Source organism: Scyliorhinus torazame, chromosome 12, assembly GCF_047496885.1.
Source record: "Scyliorhinus torazame isolate Kashiwa2021f chromosome 12, sScyTor2.1, whole genome shotgun sequence".
NCBI classification, from domain to species: Eukaryota; Metazoa; Chordata; class Chondrichthyes; order Carcharhiniformes; family Scyliorhinidae; genus Scyliorhinus; species Scyliorhinus torazame.
The window spans coordinates 182,535,071-182,560,209 of NC_092718.1; the positions used below are offsets into that span (position 1 = coordinate 182,535,071).

A 25,139-nucleotide genomic window follows, 5' to 3' on the forward strand; every position below is an offset into this window, starting at 1 on the left:
TATTGTTCCAGATATCGTCTGACCGGACCACTGTTCAAGTTTTTTTTTCTCTCGCATCCATGTTTTGTTATGGTACAACCTTGTTAGTGTGACGCACCCGACATCGCCCCATGTAAATAGTTACGTCATATACACACGCTGTACACAACACACACACACACTCTTAGATGCATTCACGACACAATTATATTTATAACCACGTAGGCACATAGCTTTGTAAAAAGGGGGGATGTCATGATATTCAAACACACACATCATGATAGACACACCAACAGACAAATCAGAACACACAACACCACAACCAATGACAGAAAGATATAAAAGCACAGACACGACCCCCGGTGGTCAGTATTAGCTGCAGAGGAGGACCAGGACAGACCTACTACACGACACACTCAGGGAGACAGCACGTGCAGAGTATCCAGAACGAACTATTATAAGAGTTAAAATAAAATAGAGTTGTACCACATACAACTGTGTTGGCTCATCTGTGCACCAGAGCACCCAACACCACAGGTGCCAAGCAAGTTTCAATTTCCCATCAATGATGTACTTAGTGCAAACAGGATTTAAAAACCCAAACCGACTCCAAAGGGAAGCAGAATGAGGCTTCACTGTCAGGTAGGCCCCGAGCTCTGAATTCAGGTTGCATTTACTTTGTGGCGAAAACTCACTTGCCTGCCCGAGTATGATAGAAATTCACGGGCATATCCACTGGAATCTAAGGACGGTAAATCACGCACAGGGCACCCACAGCTTCTGATAGGTACTGGTGGAAAAATATTATCACAAATCTTTTGGGACATTAAACCTCAGTGACGACAGAAAGAAAGAAGATGAATTTATATGACACCTTTCGTGGTCTCAAGATGTAACTTCACAGGCAATTAATTACTTACACAGCTTAGTCCTTGCTATAATGTGGGAAACACGGCAGCCAATATGTGCACAGCAAGGAGCCACAATCTGAGATAATGAGATAAATGGCCAGAATAAGCTGTTTCGGTGATTATCAGTTGGAGGGTAAATATTGTCCAGGACATGGGAAGAACTCCCCTTTGAATAGGGTGATGATGTTGTTTATACCCACTGCAGTGTGTAGACTGGGCCCCGGTTTAACAGCTTCATTCTTAGTAGTAGTTCCCTGAAGTATCAAACGAGATAACATTCCCAAGTAACTTGTTCACGCTTAAACCCGGAACCATCAGATTCATTGGCTGCGCCTGAGCCATGCTATTACCTCGGGCGAAGCTTCTTTGTCAGTGAAGGAACTCAAGCATTCACCAGATGAGCCACTGCTATCAATTATGATCCCACGTGTCTCTAACCGTGTCTGCGCGGGTCTCGCCCCCACAAACCAAAGATGTACAGGGTAGGTGGATTGGCCACGCTAAATTGCCCCTTAATTGGGAGGGAGGGGGGAAGCAATTATCCTTGTGAGCCTGCAATAACTAGAAGGGAAGTAGGGCAGAGAATCACAAGCTTTAATTCCCCCAAAAAAGGAGAATTTGAAGAATGAAAGCATGTTAGATGAAGAAAGGATATTCTTCTGTCATTCTGGTCAGAGATAAACTCTCAGAAGTTGGAGAGAAGGCCAACAGAGCTACATCTGCCCTGGAGTTGCTGCAGGTGGGTAATGGATACAACATTCAAACCGTTATCTCTCTCAAACATGTCTTACCTTTGAATAAGAACAATAAAAAGTTGGGGGGGGGTAAAAAGCAAATAAAAATGTTGTTGGATTCCTTCAAGCCCCGTTTGCCTGACATCGGCCCCTGCAGTGTGACACTATTGGCTTTTCTTGCCTTTTTTGCTTGTTGTGCGAATGGAATCTTTCAGTTGACGAGCATCCACTCTCTTGGATTAATTGCTGATGCACATATTACCACACAGAACTGGTCAACGAAACTCGGTGACCACTCAATCCACCACTGGCACAGTGTTGGTTTTTCAGAACATTACTCCAGTCTTTGCCCACAGAGCGCAAAGCATGATTAATTCTTGACTCCAGACAGATCAGCACACACCTGCTTTGACCAAGTTGTTGTCTGCAGGTAGTATTTGGTTTTGGTCCATTGGGCCTATTATTTAATGTTCAAATCTTTAAGTAATTTTACACTAAGATATTATCCGTTGCGTTTCAAATTCCCCACTCTCTGAAGCACAAACAAATGTAATTGGCATTCTTAATTATATAGCAGCAAATGTTTCTGATATGCTCACTATGGAGGAAATCATGGTTTAGTATGGGGCCACTGGACAATAAATTGCTGCTAAAGTGCTGCTTGCCCGACATGGTGTGTCCCCTTTAAGACCACAAGCCACAATTGCCGTGCCTTCCTTAAGTGAATTAGCGACTGATTTCGCTGAGCAGATATTCAAGGCAAATAGCAGAGTATTATCAATGTGTGATACAGATATTGAGCAGGATTCTCCGATCCCCCGCCGGGTCGGAGAATTGCCGGGGGGCGGCGTGAATCCCGCCCCCGCCGGCTGCCGTATTATCCGGCGCCGGGGTTTTGGCGGGGGCGGGAATCGCACCGCGCCGGTCGGCGGCTGCTGGCAGCGGCTCCCCCCAGCGATTCTCCGACCCGCGACGGGCCGAGTGGCCGCCCGTTTTCAGCGGGTCCCGCCGGCGTAAATCGCAACAGGTCCTTACCGGCAGGACCTGGCTCCACGGTCGGCCTGCAGATTCCTCGGGGGGTTGGATCTGGCCCCGGGGGGGCCCCCCACGGTGGCCTGGCCCGCGATCGGGGCCCACCGATCCGCGGGCGGGCCTGTGCCGTGGGGGCACTCTTTCCCTCCGCACCGGCCGCTGTCGACCTCCGCCATAGCCAGTGCGGAAAAGAACCCCCCTGCGCATGCGGCAACTCGCGCTGGCCGGTCGAGGCCCTTTGGCGCCGGCTGGCGTGGCCCCAAACACTGCGGCGCCGGCCTAGCCCCTGAAGATGAGGAGGATTCCGCACCTTCGGGGCTGTCCGACGTCGGAGTGGTTCACGCCACTCCTCGGCGCAGGAGTGGCCCGCCCCGCCCATTCGCGGAGAATCCCGCCCATTGTTCTAGGTGAGGAAAAATGACTGAGTGGCACAGTGGTTAGCACTGCTGCCTCACAGCCACCAGGGACCCAGGTTCGATTCCAGCCTTAAGTGACTGTCTGTGTGGAGTTTGCACTTCTTCCCAGTGTCCGCGTGGGCTTCCTCCGGGTGATCTGGTTTCCTCCTACATTCCAAAGATGTGCAGGTCAGATGGATTGGCCGAGCTAAAATTGCCCCACCGTGTCCAAAAATGTGCAGATGACGTGAGGTTGTGGCGATAAGGCAGGGGGAGTGGTCCTAGGTGAGGTGCTCTTTCGGAGGTTTGGTGCAAACTGGTTGCACTGTTTTGGATTCTTTGTTCTAAATATGTCTCCGTTTTCTTTCATTTTCACCCACTATGGTCTTCCTCACAAAAGAGTCAAAACCTTAGCTGTTGGTAGGGGAGATAAGGTCAGGAGCATATTTCTGCAGAAAGATTATGGGAAATAATTTGTGAGACAAGTTTTCCGAGGTAGTGACAATATTTTTATTTTTGATTGGTTCCTGGAAATAATTGTCTGCTTCACCCACTGCAGTTCAATAAACGCAGTTACATAAAGAATAAATCTATGCGGGTAGCATAAAGGTGGGAGGAAGGGAAGCTGGGTTGGAATTGAGGAGTCCGTAAATGGCACCAGTGTGGCCAGAGGCAATCCTTCAGCAGAAAAGGAGAAGACTTTCCAATCTGTGATAAGCATCATGCAAGTGAATGCTCGCGATCCCCGTCGCGGATTTCAATTTGTGGAGTTCCTCTGGCGCTCTTTAACCATCTTGGTGGTAATTTGAAGATAAAAGCTATCCCGGCAACCTCGGCACTTCCCCAGAGTCCCAGCTGAGCAACAGCAGAATGAGGCCGATTCATTCATCGCGATAGTTACACCATTGTTCAAGATGCATTTCAGATGCCTGGGTAAATTTGAGTAGCTGGATGGTCTAGAGGATTTTTGAGGTCTGCTACACACTGTAAAATATTGCCTTGAATTGTCCTTGTCATTGAGGCTCCTGGAAAATGCAAGCTCCATAGTTTGTCTAAGAGCGGCACCACGGGTAGTCTTGTTAGTGCTAAAATGTTAATTTGGCTGTGTAAATGGCAGTGTCACAGTGTGTCCAGTAATGTTCCATGTTTATTCCAACCGGCCCATTAGCAAGAGGATTCATTCATTATTTAGGTTTCTACTGTTTTACCACCGTTGTAATTAATTAATCAGCAGACTCGTTTGAAACATCTACATTGGATACAGTCCAAACGCTCTCTGGCAGGCCGCTGTTTCTTTAACTTAGAGGCATGACCATAACAAGCTCCTCTGGAACTGATTTTCAACACGTGGAATGATGGTTCAGCCTTAAGTGTTCATACACCATTCAGGATGTCCTTAAGTGGGACTGCAGATAGAGAAATAACGGGTGCGATCTATCGGCCTCGTGTCCGACCTGGTAAGTGACGAAGCCAGTAAATCTCACGAGAGGCCTCTTGCGAGATTTACCGGCCTTGTCACGCCTTGTGAGATCTCATTGGATCCTGCCCATTGAAATCATGATGCAGATTTGCATATTCAAGTGAGCAGTTAGTCTCACTTGGATATGTCTACACCGGATCTAACCAGTGCCCGGGACCTAATGGTCTCGCCCCCGAGACCCCAAGCTGGTGCTGTTTAGCACTGGTCTCCACAAAAGTGGACCAGGTGTGCCGGCACTTGAGGGAAGTCTCCCAGGCGATCAGGGCCCCCAGGTTGGTCGGGCTCTGGGCTGGGAGTACCCTGGCCAGGTGGCACTGCTAGGCTGACAATGCCAAGGTGCCCAGGTCGCATCATGCCCATGTGGGGATCGGGCCTGGGGTCACCCTGTCCTTAAGAGGATGGGTGCGGGGGACTTGATGACACCCTTATTGGTGAGTTGGGGCATTGGGGGGGTCCGGAGGCTGCTGTGGGAGGGCGTCTTGAGATCGGGCCGCCATTTGTCTCTTCCTACACTGGCGAACGGAGCAAGAAACGGGTCTAAGTGCTTCCCTGGAGGGGTGTTCCTCGCCGAGGCACAGAGTCCCGTTCAATGGCAGGGTTGTTCTCAGCACTCCCAGTGTTGGGAACACCCGGCTAAATGTGCTCAACACGGGACTCTGTTTCATTTCTGTTAAATCGCGCCCAATTGCTCCAATTGCTATGCGCAGACATTGTGGATGCATTTAAAAATAATAGTAAGTCTCTCTGGTTACCAGGTGGTCTCAAAGATAAATTTCACTGCAATTTGAAACTTCCTTTTCTCTTGCAGTTTTGTGCATTATCGACTTTTGCAAAGACTGCTGACTGGTTGCTAACCATAGGTTTTTCTTATTAGCTTTCAGTACCACAAATTGCACGGTTCTTTGTTTAAAAGTTATGATTTTCTCCTTCTTACCTTTCTAGAACTGCCAGGGTCAGATCTCCTGAGTGTAGCAGACGAGACATGGCTGGCGTTAAACGTCGTATCCGGTGGTGGGAGTTTCTCCAGCTCACAGCCAATTGGAGTCACCAAGATTGCCAAGTCAGTGATTGCACCACTGGCAGATCATAACATCTCTGTGTTCATGCTCTCCACATATCAAACAGACTTCATCTTGGTAAGATATCGCTGCTCTGACATTGTGTACCTGCTTTATAGCACGGCCTTCTATTTCCTTGTGCCATGTCTGAACAGTATAAACGACCAATTTAAATTATTACAAGCTCACATTTGTTATGATCTGTAGTAATGAGGATATAGATAAATAGCACTGGACTCCTTGCTGTGACATCATGTTGTAGCACTGATAGACATTGTGCCTATTCTAATGTGACTGGAGGTATCACATCAGGAACAAGTGAACATCTGTTCTCAGATGCTGTTCAGCAGAAACATGGTGACAAGGGCTTATTTGGGAGACCATGAAGTAGACATGTAGCTGTGGAGTGTGTGCTTAGGGTTTGCAAAATTGGGGAAGGAAACCCTAGGAATGATTCACACCCGATTCTTTCCATCCATGACTTTCTGCCTGGATGCATGTTGTGTGTCCAAGACTGCGTACGTTTCAGTGTAGACTTTATGATTAGATCTACAGCTTCCTGGGAAGCGCGTTATTAACATCCAGCAAGCCTGGTTTTGAGAACGTTGTCCTGGATGGTGTCGAGCTTCTTGAGTTATTTTGGAGCTGCATTCATCCAACAAGTGGAGAGTATCCCATCATACATCCGATTTGTGTCTTGTAGATGACGGACAGGCTTCGGGAGTCAGGAGTGAATTACTCACCACAGGATTTCCAGCTTCTGATGCCTGTTGTAGTCCCTTTAAATGGCTGGTCCAGTTAAGTTTCTGGTCAAGCCCTAGGATGTTATGGATTGAGAGTCGGAGATTGAGCGATGGTAATGACATTGAATGTCAAGGCTAGATGATTAGATTCTCACTTGTTGGCGATGGTCATTGACTGGCACTTGTGTGATAATAATGTTACTTGCCACTTCTCAGCCCCATCCTGAATGTTGTCCAGATCTTGCTGCTTGCAGACATGGACGCTTCAGTATCTGAGAAGTTATGAACACGACTGAACACGGTGCAATCATCAACAAACATCCCCACTTCTGACGCTATTATGTAGCGATTGTCATTGATGAAGCAATTTAAGATGGTTGGACCGAGGACACTACCCTGAGGAACTCCTGTAGCAATGTCCTGGACTGAGATGATTGGCCTCCAACAGCCACATCCACCTTCCTTTGGCTGAGGGTGATACCAACCAGTGTAGCGTTTTCCTCCTGATTCCCATTTACTTCCATTTTGCTAGGTCTCCTTGATGCCATACTCTGTCAAATGCTGCCTCTTTGTCAAGGGCTGTCACTCTCACCTCACCTATATCATAAATCTATCGACCGTACTGATTTCAGGCCGATCTTCCCATCCCAGCCTTGATTAAAGAATCCATGGCATCAGTCAGGGTTTGACATTCCTCTCTATTTGTTTCACTCTTAGGTACGGGAAAGAGACCTGCCGTTAGTTATGCATACCCTCTCAGCAGAATTTACCATCCTCAGGGTAGTAAATGGGGAGACAGTTGCTGCTGATCACTTAGGAATCACCAATGGATTTGTGAAGCCAAAACTCGGTGAGTTTCCACCCACTACATAAATGGGAACTTTTATACACTTGCCGCCATTGACCTGACCAAGCGTTCAGTGTGAAGGAATTGATTACTGTGTTAATCGTGTGCAAAGAAATGGCAGGGTAAAATCATCGTCTTCTTGCTCCTTGGCAGTGACCAATTAAATTTGGTGGCGAGATGTACTAAAAAGTCAACATTGAGCTAAAATGATGAGGTAATATCACCGCTTTAGAAAGCATTGGTGTGACTGCATTCAGAATGAACTTAAAACACTACACTGTTCCGGTCACCACATTACAGAAAAGGATATTGTAGCTAAAAAAGAGCCCAGTCCATCGCAGTCAGCAGCAAGACCTGATGGCTCCGATTCATTTTGTGTTCTGCCAGGATGAAATGCTGGTAGTAAAGTGGTACTTTACCAGTGAGATCTACAGAAGCTCTTTTATTTACGCTGAATGAGAGGAAGGTATGAGAATCAACAATCCCTCAGCATACCCACTTAATGGATAGCCCTTTGGTAGACCTACATGTGGTTGGGGAGAAAGAATATAGGAAAACCTTTCAGGAGCTGATAAATATGCAAGTTATTGAAATGTTTATAGAGCATTCCTGCTCTTTAATTATGGAATAGCAGAACAAAGTGTTTGCTGTACTTCTAATCTCTTTCCGTTTGTCAGTGCTAGCGTACTACAGCTTGCAATAATCGTCATTGCTCAGCAGCTTAAAGGCATGCTGTTGTTTATCTGTCACACAGTTCAAAGGCCTGTCATTCATCCATTGTCCAGTCCCAGCAACAAGTTCTGTGTAACCAGCTTGGACCCCGATACCTTACCAACCGTGGCTACTCTCCTCATGGATGTCATGTTTTATTCCAATGGGTAAGTTAGGAATATCGCAAAAAACATTGATTCCAAAAAAGCAACTGCTTCAGCAACAACAGTCGCAGTCAAATCTTGTGTCCTTTATGAGGAATATAGAGGTTCAAATCAAATTAAGCGTTGTAAAGTTTCCATCCGTAAACGTGTATATTGTACATAATCATACAACAAAACGTTCTCTGTAAACAATAAATAAAACAGATGCCTTGATGTGAATTCTTAATCAATGAAAATGCTTGATTATGAAAAATATAAATATTATAGACATTAGTTGAAGCTTGTTAGATGGTAACAGATAATTTGACCTCAATATGTATTCATTGTGTTTCTAGTATGAAAGACTCCGCAATAGGCAGTGATGAAAATGGTCATATACGTTTCTTCTCCTTCTCCCTCATTGAGGGCTACATCTCCTTGGTGATGGATGTGCAGACACAACAAAGGTACTAGAAATTGTTCATCAAGCTTCCCGGAATATAAGTGACTATTCCTCACCATTTACTCGAGGGAAGATCTGGGGCCTTGGCTAAATCGCAGCTGGCATGAGCTTCGCTAAACCCTCTCAAGGACGCAAAGGGAGGTAATGTTTTGGGACTCGCGGGAATTTCCCACCGCACAATCCCTTAGCATGGAAGGAGTGGACGGTAGATCCGCCCACAGCCCCCATCACCAGAATTTAGATCTATGATCTAACAGAATCCTGGCAGAATGGGACCTGGTCAATATTACAAGCACCCAGCCACCATGCTCCTCTACCCTGTTCACCACCCGTCCACTGTAAACGCAGCTTATGCACTCTCCAGCCCCAAGAGATTTGGAGCTGATATTTTACACTTACAAACTCCAGGCTTTATGTTCAACCTCCAAGAACGATGTTGTTTGCTTCTAAATATGTATCTATAGGGTTTATATTAACCACTGCGTGAAATCAGATGAGCACATTTCTAGGCGAGTTGGCAGCTCCGTAAACCTTCACTTCAAATTTATAATTGCCATTAGCATTAGAAGCATTCAGATTGCAAGCATCATGGATACTGGAACCATTGTCCCCTTCACCCAACAATATGAAGAACACACCCAGCTCAGGAAGGAAAGTTGCTCTATATCAGGGTCAGAGCCATATATCCATTTATGTTTTTATTTGGAGTTGACTTTATTTAAATGCAAAATTAGAGACTTATATGCATTAAAGCTGATTTATTTCCCAATCTTATTCCAGGTTTCCAAACAATCTGTTGTTTACAAGTGCATCTGGTGAACTATGGAAGATGGTTCGGATAGGAGGACAACCCTTGGGGTTTGGTATGTAACTAACTTGGAGTTTGCCTCAAAAATCTATCTCAACTGTGCTGGTCAGTAAAGTGGATCAGTTTTACATGGCTTAAACCTTTTACATATTTGTCATCCACCACGCTGAATTTCCCTTTCTATTAAAGTTAATGAGAAGGAAAATTGGACACGGATGTGGAGAAAAACGGACAATCCACCTGAGTTATGGGCACCCACCAAGGTTGAAGTTTCCACACGTGACGGTTCTTGATTTGCATTCGGTCTTTCCCCAAGTAAAAGTAACAGAACTGAAGACATTTATTTTTCTTGCTGCTCTCTCCTGCCACTTTGCGGCAACTCTGTCTGCCTACCAAACCATTTGGAGAGTGAACAAAGAGCCCGCAGGCACTTGCATTACTTCCAGAGGTTGGGTGGCAGCTGCACTGACATCAGTCAAACTCCGAAATGGGACACAGAGTACCTGCCCCACTTATTTACTCGACGGCGAGGCCCACTCCTGTCTCTGGACAAAGGCTGATTGATTCACCTCCCATGCCCGAAGCGCTGATATAGTAAGACAGCACCAATGGGGAGGTTTAGTTTTCCACTTTCTCAACAATGTGGAGAGGCCCAGGAAAGTGAAAGGGGAGAAAATGAAAAAAAAAAAATACCTGAAGAAAAATTGTGTGACTCGGTGTAGACTGATTGATTTTTAAAAGAAATCTTGCATGGAATGTGGGCGTCGCTGGCAAGGCCAGCATTTGTTGCACATTCCTAATTGCCCCTTGAACTGAGTGGCTTGCTCAGCATTTCAGAGGTCAGTTAAGACTCAACCACATTGCTGTCGGCCTGGAGCCACATGTAGGCCAGACCAAGTACGATTCCCTGAAGGACATGAGCAAACCAGATGGACTTTTACAACAATCATTGACAGTTTTGTGGTCACCATTACTGAGACTAGCTTTCAATTCCAGATTTTACTAATTGAATTTAAATTCCACCAGCTGCCATGGTGGGACTTGAACGTAGGTCCCCAGAGTATTAGCCTGGGCCTCTGGATTACCAATTACCACTATGCTTCACCATTGGATACATATCATTGAATTGCACATAAGTGGTATAGGAACCATTTGTTGTACCTTTTCCATTCTTCAAGCCTCTGCCCCCACCACTTAACTCCCCCACCCCCGCCCCCCCCAACCCCACAGCTGCACATGACGACCCTGTATCATGCACCATCGCCGAGCTGTAGAATTGTGCAATTTTAGCTACTTTGGAGGCAATAAATCATAGAATCTACAGTGCAGAAGGAGGCCATTCGGCCAATTGGGTCTGCACCGGCCCTTGGAAAGAGCAGCCTACCGAAGCCCACACCTCCATCCTATCCCCGTAACTCAGTAACCCCACTCAACCTTTTTGAACATTATGGGCAATTTAGCACAACCAATCCACCTAACTTTCACATATTTGGAAGTGGGAGGAATCTGGAGCATCCAGAGGAAACCCATGCAGACACGGGGAAAACGTGCAGACTCCGCACAGACGGTGACCCAAACCGGGAATCGAACCTGGGACCCTGGAGCGGTGAAGCAACTGTGCTAACCACCATGCTACCGAGCTGCCCTGACAATGGTGTTGGGAGCTGGGAAAATTTGCAGTTGTAGAAGGAGGATGTTTAAGGGGACTGGGGAAATCCTAATCCATGTTAGCGATCTCAAACAACTAACTTCTGGGTCGCAGTGTCAGCTACTGCATCTGTTGTCCAGTTACCTCAAACAGGCAACAACACTGATTTGGATTTGAAAAGAGCTGCCTACCCATGGTAGTGGAACATTTAAGATTTATTCATTCTCCACCGCGAAGTGCATTCTGAACAGGTCAAAATGAGACCCAGTTCTTTGATTCAGAAGTTCTTTGATTGTCACTTCTCAATCTCAACAGAGCTGATTTTCTATTTTTATGTACGGTGCTGACAAAATAGAATCTTAAAATAGTCGAGTTATATTTGTAGGTCAGCAGGCAAGGGATATTTGCTTCATGTCGAAGAATGTGCAATTCAACAACAAAACACAATTCCCGCAACACATTTTCACAGAGTTTGTCCAAGCTCTGGGGACATTGACCCAGTTTTAAGGGGTTTTGCCATTATAACCTTGAATAGGGACTTCTTGTGCAGAACATTGTTATTTTGGTGCTGGTAGTTTGACCATCATTTATCAAGGGTCATGCAATAGCAGCCTGTTACTGTGGACACTGAAACAATGGACTCCAAACAATAGTGTTTAATCCTGGCCATACCAGTTAATCAAATCTGTTTCCCCTTCATGGGGTGAGTTTCCAGTGTTCTCAGGTGGACAACATGAGCTATGGTCTCAGGCTGAAGAAGACAATGTTACGGAAGGATGTCAGTCTGGACTTGGGTCAACCTTGACTTTGTTCAGTGCAGTAGTTATTGAAACTTTCCGGGGGAGGGGGGGTGGTTTTCAGCGCCCCCACGACCTGTTGCTCAGGAATAGGTGATGGCCCGCCGTGGAATCTTCCGGTCTTGCCGTTGTCAATGGGATTTCCCATTGAATCCACCCCACGCCCACAGGAAAATCATGGTAGGAGTTCGCAGTTGGCGAGACGGAAAGATCCCGCTGGCGAGAATGGCAGGAGAATCCCCCTCCCCGCTGCTTTTGCCGGTTTTAGGATGAACACTAAACCTCCAACTGGAAAGGAGCGTTTGATGCAATGTAGAAAGTTCATGCCTTTCTACAGTCTTAACCAAGGTGGATAATCTTCTGTGTTGTTTACCCTCCCTCCCTCCATCAAGAACAAGGTATATACTATCCTCAGGACAGTTTCAACCCTCACTCCCCCTCACACACACACACAAACTTAGATGGTCCTCAATATTGAGGCCTCTTGCTACCCCACTACCCCCTGCATCCCCTGCACATGATCTGTCACCCCCTCTGGGGCACACACTTATGTACACACATGTATGCAGACACATACATATATACACACACACTCTCGCACACACACACGCACAAGCATATTAAAATGGAGTCAAATATTCACATTTAGGACATTGTCCAAGGCTCTCCTATAAATATGAATTGTTTGGAATTTGCTGGCTGAATATCTCATCGCCCCTTGGTACCAAACCCTGTGAAGGTCACTGGCAAACGGTGCAAAACCTAAAAGAGGCAAAAGACCTCATTAATATTAAGATGTGGTACTTTTAACTTGGATATATGTGAACATTGTAGGGCTTTTCCACAGATTTAATGTAACTTGACATTTGGGTTTTTAAGATGTTGCATCTATTTTTAATTAAAATGATTTAACTTGCATGCCAGTAGTCATTAAGTACTGATTATTTGTATAATGCAAGCATTTTAAGAAGAATGTTCTTGTGGTGAATCATACTGCTTGTGAACACAGCAAAGTGGAGGGAGTGAACTCAGTCATATCCATACCTATCATTTTACGAAACAGAATGAATCATGGTGACTGTACACTGCTAATGATGTATGCTGAGTAATTTGGCCGGAGTCAATCTGCATCTGGAGTTCTTTGCTATTGTCTAATCTGTGTGGGGACCCTTCCCTAAAATTACACAAATCCCCTCAAAACAGGACATTTTTCATTGTGTGGGAAGTGGGGAACGCTGCTGAGTGAAGTGACCATTCACAACAATGGAAATAAAGCAATGCACTCGTGTAAAAGTCTGTCTGTCAGTTGTCATATTATTCTCAAAACTGTAAAGTTCCACAGACCGTTAGATTAATCCTAAATCTCTCAAATCTTTTTCTTCTATGTCACATCACCAAGGTATTTGAATCACATGCTTTCTGAGGAGCAAGAATTTTTTTAATTAACCTACACAAATTTTAAACCTGCACTGCCAGGTTCCTTTTTGGTGTTTTTTAAATCATATCCTTTGTTGATTTGAAGATATGTGCTTTGTATGACTCACGTCCCAGTGTGGATTCTCGTTTAGTCGAGAACCATCACTCCCCCGTCTCTGACAAGAAGTATTGATGCAATTAATTTTCAGCCCTTTCAGTACAAACCTTTCAATTTTTAAAAATGTTAATGTAAATAAGAGGCAGGTTTTCGAGAAGTACCTGAAAGTCTTCAACTGTTCAACTGGCTGCTGTTTTTCTTATGATGCTGTGGTATTTGGGGCTGATTGCAACAAGTTTGATCCCAGGATTGTTTGTTCAAAAGTTCACTTTCTTTATTGGTTTAATTTTCCCAAGTCCCATTCTTTCTTAAACTCAACAGAAAATGTCGGCTGGATGACTATTTGGGCTTCTGAAGACTTGGGGCAATGCCATTAGGGTTTATTTGTCAGTTTTAACATACTCACTCCAAGGGCAGCTAGTTTGGGAAGCTCAAAATAAACATGACAAAGATGCGTGTATTGGTTGAAATTTGGCTAGACTGTGCTTTTTTTTAAAAATCCAGTGGACATATATATCCCAAGTCAAATTAAAATGTTACAAAAAAATAAAACTCAAGGAAAATGTATTGCTCTAAAGGGACGGCATCCTGGCTCCAATTCTAAATAAAATATTTAGCTGTGTTCAGGTTTTACCGATTCTTACCATTAAGAGTGGATCCAAGTTCAATCAAGCTATTCATACTCATCTCTTCATTTCTTCCTGGGGATCGGTAGGTGTGATTATGAAGGCAGAGGGATGCAGAGAATAAAATAAATATCCCTTTAAAATAAATAGTAAAAGAATGGAAGGATACAAGTCAGAAAAGTACCAAAGTATATTATCATATAGTATAATTCCACATAATGTATTTGGCTTTCTTTTCACTGTATTTTAATCTGCTATTTTGTCGTGATAGCCTGCATTAATGTTGCATTTTGCAGTTACCATAGTGCATGCCATCTCTATCCTCTCAGTCCTATTATAATTCTAGCCACATTTCAAACATGCGTAATATTTCTGCCACCTTGCGTGCCAGATTGCACCAAATGTTCACCGCAGTTTAAAGAAATTCCACCTAATACTGTAGTTCTGCTTTTCTCTCTTTGGATTTATATTTGGGGTTCAACTTTAATATTTTGTGCATTTCCGGAAGATGCCCTGTGACGACCTCCTGCTCAAACCTTATAGAGCTTAAGCTTTTCTAATCTTCCCTTAGACCTGATCCTGTTTACACTCTGCACTTTCTCTCAGGCCTGTGTTTGTTTTTTGTGGCACGTTGACCAGATTCAACAGCAGCCCTCCAAATGAGGTCCACTCACCACATTCTGCCACCTTCTTCTATTCCTGGCCCGGGTGCCCCACAGAATTCTATTTCCAGTCAGTCGCTTAGTACATCGTGTGTACTTGTGTTTATGTTTAACTATCTGAACCTGTGTAAGCTGCTTTCTTGACCTAAGCATATCTCCTGATGTCCTATTTTAATATTTCATAAAGTGACTCGCCATCTGTGATTCTAAATCTTGAATCACTTTCGGGGACATTAGGAAACAGCTGAAAATATAATTCATAAGCTTTTTCGATAGATTCCAGATTCAAACTCTAGTCTGTACTGGGTTAGCTGCCCTCAGGTGGGGCAGTAGTTGGGGCACTAAAAGCCCTTGGGCTAATCAGCTGGTATGTCCTGCTCCCTTTACAGACACATTCTCCCTTCTGCAAGATCCCTACGGTACGGATTTCAAATGCACAGAGCTGGGATGCCCTCCAGTGCTAAACCTGCCGACACTTACAATTTAGGGTTACACACAGACAATAGTAAGGAACGGAGGGGAGTGAGCTCTGCCTATACTCATAAGCCGCAGCCCAGTAAAGTCAGCACAGGAGCATAGAAAACTGTTGGGGGGCGGGGGGAGGGAATGACAAGACAGAAAAATGGGACAAAACATACAATACTCTGCTCTGCCCCACTTAAACTGAGGGCTTTTTTGTTTAGTAAGAAGAGAACTTCCCAAAGCAAATCTCCATAAAGGATGTTGCCTCTGCACAATAATCCTCGCTGGGTTGAACAGAAAGAAAAGAAGCTGTAGTTATTTGAAGGAATTACTGTTAAGTGCGTTGTTTACTGCTGTGTGCTGTTCAGTGCTGAGTGTTAAACTGAACCTCTTCCGCCAGATGAATGTGGAATCGTTGCCCAGATTGCAGAGCCCCTGGCTGCCGCTGATATCCCCGCATACTACATCAGTACGTTTAAGTTTGATCATGCCCTGGTAAGTTTCCAAACAACCTGGCTACAAAAGGACATACCACAGTGTTATTTTCTGAAAGAAAAACAGACCTGTCACTTTGCGTTACTGTTGCTTATTAAAACTATTTATTCTCCCTTAACCCAGCATGGATCCCGCAAGACACTCAAGAGCTTGCTTGTTGAATGTGGACTGAGTGAAGCTGATGTTACTGACAAGGTTAATCTGCTGAACCCTGGCCAGTTCATTAGAGTAAAATGTTGTTTTTCTTTTCTGTTTGCATGCCTGCTCTTTGCTTCACTGCCCCTCGGTATTGAGAGTGATTTATCAGCAGATTGATCATTGCAAATTGTTTTAGCCTGGTAAAGCGTAAAACTGAAGGAACTAAGCTTGCACAATTTTCTTTTTTTGCTGCGCTTGCTGTTTCTTGTCCCTTTTAAGTGCAGAGCTGTTGAACCCTGCAGATAACGCGAGGAATTTTTACCCATCCATATCCTGTTCTGCTCCACAGTGCAGTTTGCAAATGGTTCCCTTGCAGATTTTCCCCATCACAGCTTTGTTTACTCTGCTGTTCCGGTTTGCAATGTGCCGTATATTTTCCAGTTGTGCAAGTTAGTTTTTAAGAACGCCAAGCCCGCATTCTTGGCCAGAGTTTTCAATTTTTTTGGTCACTATTTATTTATTTTTTAAATGTTTTTATTGGTTTTCACAGTTTATATGTTTCACACATCAGTTTGAAAGTTAAATTGCAATTCGCAGTACCACGCTTAATACATTTCCAAAACAACTGAGAAAAAATTGAAATTACAAAAGAGAAAAACCAAAGAGAAAAAAGAAAACAGGAACAAGCAGAGATCATTATCTATATTTCTACATACACTTGTCCCCCCTCCCTTTGTGGCCATGGTCCGCCTTTGGCTGATCTGCTTCTGCTGTACTCCCCAGCGTGGCCCCAACGTGTATTAACCGGTGTGTTCTTGTTCTTCACTCTGGTTTCCCTCAGGCCCCTCCCCTGCAGCTTGCTGTATCTTGTCCCTCGTGTTCGTTTTGGTGGGCCTTCGTCCCCCACTTTCTCCACCCCCTTCCCTTTCCTTTATGTTCCGTGGCTTGTCCTTGTATCCTCCCTCCTTGCTCTACTGGTTGCTGGCTACGAACAGGTCATAGATCATAGAATTTACAGCGCAGAAGGAGGCCATTCGGCCCATCGAGTCTGCACCGGCTCTTGGAAAGAGCACCTTACCCAACCACACACCTCCACCCTATCCCCATAACCCAGCAACCCCACCCAACACTAAGGGCAATTTTGGACACTAAGGGCAATTTAGCATGGCCAATCCACCAAACCTGCACATCTTTGGACTGTGGGAGGAAACCGGAGCACCCGGAGGAAACCCACGCACACACGGGGAGAACGTGCAGACTCCACATAGACAGTGACCCAAGCCGGGAATCGAACCTGGGACCCTGGAGCTGTGAAGCAATTGTGCTAATCACTATGCTACCGTGCTGCCGGTTTTGGAACAAGTTAGTGAATGGCTTCCATGTTCTGTGGAGGGCCTCTTCCCACCCCCAGATGGCAGGTTTTATCTTCTCCAGTTGGAGGAATTCCGCCAGGTCGGACAGCAGCGGTGGGCGATTCTGCGGAGCGGCAGCCGAGCAGGATTGTTCGGTGGGCGCTTAGGGAGGTAAAGGCTAAGGCATCAGCCCCCTCCGTGCCCATGAAGAGTTGAGAACCCAAAGACCGCCACTTTTGGGCATGGCTCCACCCCTACTCCCGCAACCTTGGATATTGCCTCAAAGAAGGTTGTCCAGAATCCGATAAGTCTGGGGCAGGTCCAGAACATGTGGGTACAGTTGCCCGGGCCTCCCTGGCATCGTTTATCCTACACCTCCAGGAACATCCTGGTCATTCGGGGTTTGGCTAGGTGTGCTCTGTGCACCACCTTTAGCTGCATTAGGCTCAGCCCTGTGAATGTGCAGGTGAAGTTCACCCTATGCAGTGCTTGGATCCAGAGTCCTCCCCCTACTTCTATGCCTAGTTCTTCTTCCCATTTTTCCCTTGTCTCGTCCGGGGGGAGCGTATCTCCTTTAACAGTCCTCGCCCATACATGTCCTCACAGTTCCCCCTCCCTAGATTGCCCGTGTCCAACGGTTCCTCAACTAGCGAATGTCCTGCTATCTGGGGGTAGGTCGTCGTTTTCCTGTGGAGGGAGTTTTTACCTGTATGTCCCCTTTTGGTAGTTGGAACCTCTCCGTGAGTTCTTCCAGAGTCGCTACTCTGTCGTCTGTGTACATGTGTCTAACCATCAGAGTTCTCTTGTCCTGTCTCCACGTTTTGAAGGTGACATCCATTGTTCCGGGCGTAAACCTGTGGTTGTTACAGATGGGAGCCACAGTGGACATTTTGGTTCGGCCAAAGTGTTGCCTCATCTGACACCACGTTCGGAGCGTGGCTACCACCACTGGGCTTATGTTGAAGAAGGCCTCAGGGGTCTAGATCGGGAGGGATCTGAACAGGAAGGGGAACCTGGGCTGTACGTTCATTTTGATCATCTGCACTCTCCCTGCCAGCGAGAGTGGGAGTGGGCCCCACCTCGACAAGTACCTTTTGACTTCGTCCACCAGACTTGTCAGGTTCCATTTGTGGATCAGTGTCCAGTCATGGGCAATTTGGATCATCAGGTAGCGGAACTTGCTTTGGGCTTGTTTGGATGGGAGTCCCTCCAGCTCTGTCTCTCCTCCTTGTAGGTTCCCCGGGAAGATTTCAAATTTGCTCAGGTTGAGTTTGTAGCCCAAGAAGGCTCTGAACTTGTTTTAGGAGCTTCATGGTCCCTTCCATGCTGACTTGTGGGTTTTGAGATGTAGAGGAGCAGGTCATCCCTGTACAGTGAGACTCTATTCTCTCTGTCCCCCCTCTGGATACCCCTCCAGTCCTTCGCCGTTCCGAGGGCGATCGCTAGTGGCTCGATTGCCAGAGCAAACAGCAGCGGGGGCAGCAGGCATCCCTGTCTCGTGACTCTGTGCAGCTGGAAGTACAGAGAGCTGGTGGTGTTTGTCCGTACGCTCGCCGTAGGAGCGTTGTACAGGAGTTTCACCCAGGAGGTGAACCCTGAATTCCAGTACCGCTACGAGGGACCTCCACTCGACTCTGACGAAGGCCTTTTCTGCAGCCAGGGAGATGATCACCTCTGTTGTCTCTACCCGGATGGGGTCATTATCACGTTCAGCAGACACCTGGGGCGGGATCTCCGACCCCCGCCAGGTCGGAGAATCGCCGGGGGCTGGCGTGAATCCCGCCCCCTCCGGTTGTCGAATTCACCAGCACCGGATATTCAGCGGGGACGGGAATCGCGCCGCGCCGGTCGACGCCCCCCCCCCCCGGGCGAATCTCCAGCCCGCGATGGGCCGAAGTCCCACTGCTGGAATGCCTGTCCCGCCGGCGAGGATCAAACCACCTCTCTTCCCAGCGGGACTAGGCGGCGCGGGCGGGCTCCGGGGCCCTGGGGGTGGCGCGGGGCGATCTGGCCCTGGGGGGTGCCCGCGATCAGGGCCCACCAACCCGCGGGCGGGCCTGTGCCGTGGGGTTACTCTTTTGCCGCCGCCTTGGCCACAGTCTTCACCATGGTCGACGCGGAAGAGACACCCCCCCCCCCCCCCCGCGCATGTGCGGGGATGACGTCAGCGGCCGCTGCCGCACCCGCGCATGTGTGGACTTCCGCCGCCCGGCTGGCGTGGCGCCAAACGCCTTTCCAGCCGGTCGACGGCGCACCAACCACTCCGGCGCGCGCCTAGCCCCTCGCGGTGAGGGCTTGACCCCTAAAGGTGCTGAGAAATCCGCACCTTTGGGGCGGCCCGACGCCGGAGTGGTTCACGGCATTCCATCCCGCCGGGACCTCCCGCCCCGCTGGGTAGGGGAGAATCCCGCCCCTGATGCTCTATGTCAGCTATCTGTCCTTGCCAAAGTCCATCTGGTCCTCCGTGACCACCTCTACTGCACATCTCTCCAACCGCTTAGCCAGGATTTTTCCATCTACATTGAGTAGCGAGACGGACGCGCACTCAATAGCATCTTTGCCCTTTTTATGTAACAGCGATATTGAGGCTTGTGCTTGTGTTGGCGGCAGTGTGCCCCTTACCAGCGAGTCTGCGAACATCTGGCCCAATGCCTTCTCTGCCTGCCTGGAGTTGATGTTCTTCATGACCTCTTCCAGTTCTAATGGTGTTTCTAGGCCCCGTCTCCTATCTTCCTCCACGACCAGCATGTCCAGTGCGTCAAGGAACTAGGGGGGGGGGGGGGGGGTGGGGGGGGGGGCACTCAGAGGTATCTAGCATCCGGTAGAAGGACTCAAAGGCCTCGTTGACCATCTCTGGCTCGGCGACCAGCCTGCCGTTGCTGTCCTGAACCTGAGCTATTTTCCTCGTGGCTGCCTGCTTTTTTCCCCTGGTGAGCCAGCAGGCGGTTGCTTTGTCGCCATGTTCATAAAAGGTGCCTGTGTCTGGCGGGGTGGTGCACTGCTCTCTTCGTGGAGAGCAGGTCAAAGTCCATTTGTAGGTTCTTCCCCTCCACCAGTTGCTCTCAGGTCGGCCCGCGGAGTTCTGCCAGTCCACCTCCAGTTGCTGCCTAGCCGCCTTTTCTTTCCTATCTCTGTGTGCCTTGCACACAATAATTTCTCCCCTTATCACTGCCTTCAGCGCCTCTCAGAACGTGAAGGGTGAGACCTTCCCATTCTGATTGTTGGTAACATACCCGTCTATGGCTTGTGATACGCAGAATGCCTTATCAGCAAGGTGGGCTGTGTCCAGCCTCCATGGGGGTCATTGGGCTGGTCCAACTCCAAACTCACATCCATGTAGTGTGGAACATGGTTGGAGATTATAATTGCAGAGTACTCCGTTCCTACTACCCCTGGAAGCACCGCCTTCCCCACCATAAAGAAGTCAATCCTCCTGTAGCTCCTGTGTACCTGGGAGAAGAAGGAGACTGCCTTTCCCCCTGGGTGTGTGAACCTCCATGGGTCCACTATTCCCACCTGTTCCATGAACACTCCCAGTTCCTTTGCCATGTTAGATTTTTTTTCCACGATTTGGGGTTTGATCTGGCTGCCCGTGGCTCCTGTGCACAGGTAAAGTCCCCTACCATGATGAGTCGGTGTGTGTCTATGTCGGGGATTTCAGCCATGGTCTTTTTCATGAATTCCACATCATCCCAGTTGGGAGCATATACCTTAACGAGGCCCACCGTCCATGACACCACTAACCATCAAGTACCGACCCCCTTAGTCTGTAACCATACTCGTCGTTGTAAATGCTGTCCTCTTATTGAGCAGTATGCCCCCTCCCCCACAACCTTCATCCCGTAGCACGCATGGTAAGCTTGCCCCACCCAGCTCTTTCTTACCCCTAGTTGGAGCTTCCCCCTCAGGTGGCTCTCTTGGAGGAAGACTATGTCGGCTTTCACATTTCTCAGATGGGAGAAGACTCTGGATATTTTCACTGGGCCACTAATTCCCCTGACGTGCCAGTGACTATTCTGATGGGGGGTTTCTGTCAACCCTCCTCCTGCGGGGTCAACAATACTTACCTTGTGGGTGCGCCACTGCACTCCTCGCTTTCCCTTTTTTAGGGAGCCATCCAAATTGGCCGTGGTCACCAAACTCACCATCAGGCCGGGCCCTGCACTCCGGGGTTCTCCCTTGTCCAGGGCCACCCAGGATGGCTGCCGTCTATGTGTACACCATCAGGCCGGGCCCTGCACTCCGGGGCTCCCTCCAAAGTGGCTGTTTGTGGTGCCTTTCAGCTCCTTGCTCCCATGTGCGATATGTCGTGGCCAGCCCAGCGGCCTTCCCTCCCCTTGTCCCTTTGCTATCACCCTGGGTCTGTCTCCCACCCCCCTCGTCCCTGTGAGCGCCCTCCCCACCGTTTACACCCCCTATTCCCCCACCACCTGTAGTGGTGTCCCCCCCCCCCCCCCCCCCCAGGGGCACACAAGGTCCTGTAACTGGTAGGGTCATTCGATCTTGGTGTCAGGACCTGGCCAAGGAGCAGGCAGAATTTAGCAAAGCCAAGGCGGGCTGTTAAGGGCTGAAAGCGCCACAATTTGAGTTTGCAGGAGAGCTACCTTTTCTTCGTCCAGTCAGCACATCCCTGTCACCGGAAGTCCTGGCCTCCTTCAGCTTCTTTCTGTGCGAATTGTTTTCCCCAGTTTTCTTCCCTTCTGAAAGCATTGATCATAGATCATAGAATTTACAGTGCAGAAGGAGGCCATTTGGCCCATCGAGTCTGCACCGGCCCTTGGAAAGAGGACCCTACCCAAGCCCATACCTCCACCCTATCCCCGTAACCCTACCAATCCTTTTTTTGGACACTAAGGGCAGTTTAGAGTGGCCAATCCACCTAACCTGCACATCTTTGGACTGTGGGGGGAAACCGGGGCACCCGGAGGAAACCCACGCAGACACAGGGATCAGGATTCTTAAGGAGGCCAGTTTCATTGAGCTGACAGTTATTCCAATAGCTCGCCATCTGCATGTGTCTCTTGCGCAGGTTTAGACAATATAGAGGCTTCACAACCAAGCCAGATTCTGTCCACACTGATGTCCAGGCATAGGGCAGAATTTGAAGTCGGCAACAAAGTTGCGGAGGGGGGGGGGGATATTGGCCGGCAGGTGAAGGGTCGACCAGAGCCCCGCCCCACCTCTTTTCAGGGAGGCCCACCGCATTCAGTGCCGCTCAGGCAATAAACTGGGCAGCAATGGGCCTTTCCTGGGATCAAGCGCCCCGGGGGAAGAGAGACCGCTCACCGAGAGCTGGCGGCCAATTAGAGTCCTTAATTGTTCAGCAAGGCCACCAGGGAGAGCTGGCTGCATCCAGCAGTACACCCACCGGCCACCTAAGATCAGTGAGGATCCCAGGCCACAGATGAGTGATGGAGGGAAGGAGAATGCGGGGTGGGGGTCGGCAGCAAGTCCAGGGGGTGAGGGTGGGGGGGGGGGGGGGGGGTGGAGGGCAATGAACACTCAGAGGACCTTCCCTGATATGCCATCAATGAACACAAGACGAGTGGTGAACGTAGCTGAGGCTTTAGTAAACTAAACAGAAAGCCTCCTGGCCTCGGATCCCGAACTGAGGCAGCGGCAGAGACTAGTCACCTTTATACCGAGCCCGAGGGGAGGCGGAGCCAGCAGGCAGTGGTTTACACATTACATATAATACAGTGGCAGTTTACCACAATACATATATATACAACAGTGGTTCGGAGCCAGCAGGGACAAGCCCAGGCATGTAACAATACAATACAATACAATACAGTGGTTTACCACATTTACCCCCTGTTAAAAAAAAGAGTCCAGCGGGGGTGAAGTGAACTTAAAGATCAAGTCTGTCGGGGGCCTTGATCTTCCGCCGTGATCGCCTCAGTCCCGGCTGTGGTGTGGACACCGGTGTCGAGACCTGCGTGTCCGGGAGCGTGTTGTCCTCTTCTTCACCCAGTTGAGTCGGTGGAGGGGGCGGGGGTGGTGTATGGGCGGGGGTGGTGGTGATGGTCGCTGGGGAACCTGCAGGTGCCAAATCCCGAAGGGAGACTGTGTCCTGCCGCCCGTCATGATGTGCCATCTAGGCATATTGTGGATTGGCATGGAGGAGCAGGACCTTCTCGACAAGGGGATCTGGTTTATGGCTCCTCACATGCTTCCGGAAGAGGATGGGCCCTGGGACTGTCAGCCAGGTCGGGAGCGAGACCCCGGAGGTGGACTTCATGGGGAAAGCAAACATATGTTCGTGCGGGGTCTCGTTGGTGGCAGTGCACAGGAGCAACCAGATGGAGTGGAGCGCGTCAGGAAGGACCTCCTGCCAGCGGGCGACAGGGAGACCTCTAGACCGTAGGGCCAGGAGGACGGCCTTCCAGACCATCGCGTTCTCCCTCTCCACCTGTCCGTTGCCCCGGGGGTTGTAGTTGGTCGTTCTGCTGGAGGCGATGCCCTTGCTGAGCAGGAACTGACGCAACTCGTCGCTCATGAAGGAGGAACCCCGATCGCTATGGATGTAGGCGGGGAACCCGAACAGGGTGAAAAGACTGTGCAGAGCCTTGATAACGGAGGCAGAGGTCCTGTCAGAGCAGGGGATGGCAAAGGGGAATCTTGAGTACTCGTCAACGATGTTGAGGAAGTACACGTTACGGTCAGTGGAGGGGAGGGGCCCTTTGAAATCAGTGCTGAGGCGCTCAAAGGGGCGAGAGGCCTTTACCAGGTGTGCTCTGTCAGGCCGATAGAAGTGCGGTTTGCATTCCGCGCAGACCTGGCAGTCCCTGGTCACGGTCCTGACCTCCTCGATGGAGTAAGGCACGTTGCGAGCCTTGATAAAATTTTTAAAACGGGTGACCCCCTGGTGACAGAGGTCATTGTGGAGGGCCTAGGGGTCGGTCTACTTGTGCGCTGGCACATGTACCACGGGATAGGGCATCTGGGGGCTCATTGACTTCCCAGGTTGATACAAGGGGCGGAATTCTCCGCAATCGGCGCGATGTCCGCCGACCGGCACCAAAAATGGCGCGAATCAGGCCAGCATCGCGCCGCCCCAAAGGTGCGGAATCCTACTCATCTTGAGCGGCCAAGCCCTAACCTTGAGGGGCTAGGTTCGCGCCGGACTGATTTCCGCCCCGCCAGCTGTCGCGGAAATGACTTTGCCGGGCGGCGCATGCGCGGGAGCGTCAGCGGCCGCTCACGGCATCCCCGCGCATGCGCAGTGGAGGGGGTCTCTTCCGCCTCTGCCATGGTGGAGACCGTGGCGAAGGCGGAAGGAAAAGAGTGCCCCCACAGCACAGGCCCGCCCGCGGATCGGTGGGCCCCGATCGCGGGCCAGGCCACCGTGGGGGCACCCCCCGGGCCAGATCGCCCCGCGCCCCCCCAGGAGCCCGGAGCCAGCCCGCGCCGCCTTGTCCCGCCGGTAAGAGAGGTGGTTTAATCTACGCCGGCGGGACAGGCATTCCAGCAGCGGGACTTCGGCCCATCCGGGCCGGAGAATCGCCGGGGGGGGACCCGCCAACTGGCGCGGCGCGATTCCCGCCCCCGCCGAATATCCGGTGCCGGAGAATTCGGCAACCGGCGGGGGCGGGATTCACGCCAGCCCCCGGCGATTCTCCGACCCGGCGGGGTGTCGGAGAATCCCGCCTAAGATATCGTAGTTGTAGGTGGAGAGCTGGATCCTCCAGCTCAGGGGCGAAATTCTCCCGAAATGGCGCGATGTCCGCCGACTGCGCCCAAAACGGCGCCAATCAGACGGGCATCACGCCGCCCCAAAGGTGCGGAATGCTCCGCATCTTTGGGGGCCGAGCCCCAACATTGATGGGCTTGGCCGGCGTCGGAGGAATTTCTGCCCCGCCAGCTGGCGGAAACGGCCTTAGTTGCCCCGCCAGCTGACGCGGAAATGACATCCCCGGGCGGCGCATGCGCGGGAGCGTCAGCGGCCGCTGACAGTTTCCCACGCATGCGCAGTGGAGGGAGTCTCTTCCGCCTCCGCCATGGTGGAAACCATGGCGGAGGCGGAAGGGAAAGAATGCCCCCACGGCACAGGCCCGCCCGCGGATCGGTGGGCCCCGATCGCGGGCCAGGCCACCGTGGGGGCACCCCCGGGGCAAGATT

General features: G+C 49.5%; 1 protein-coding gene across 1 annotated transcript in view; it reads left to right on the top strand.

Annotated features, from left to right (window-relative positions):
- Positions 1-25,139, top strand: part of LOC140386776 (cytosolic arginine sensor for mTORC1 subunit 2) — a 289,471-nt gene that overhangs the window by 228,551 nt on the left and 35,781 nt on the right. Inside the window, exons 3-8 of the mRNA XM_072469469.1 lie at positions 5,474-5,667; positions 7,050-7,182; positions 7,934-8,057; positions 8,390-8,500; positions 9,277-9,359; positions 15,434-15,528. Coding sequence (XP_072325570.1) covers positions 5,474-5,667; positions 7,050-7,182; positions 7,934-8,057; positions 8,390-8,500; positions 9,277-9,359; positions 15,434-15,528 — 740 coding nt within the window. The remainder of the gene's footprint in view (positions 1-5,473; positions 5,668-7,049; positions 7,183-7,933; positions 8,058-8,389; positions 8,501-9,276; positions 9,360-15,433; positions 15,529-25,139) is intronic.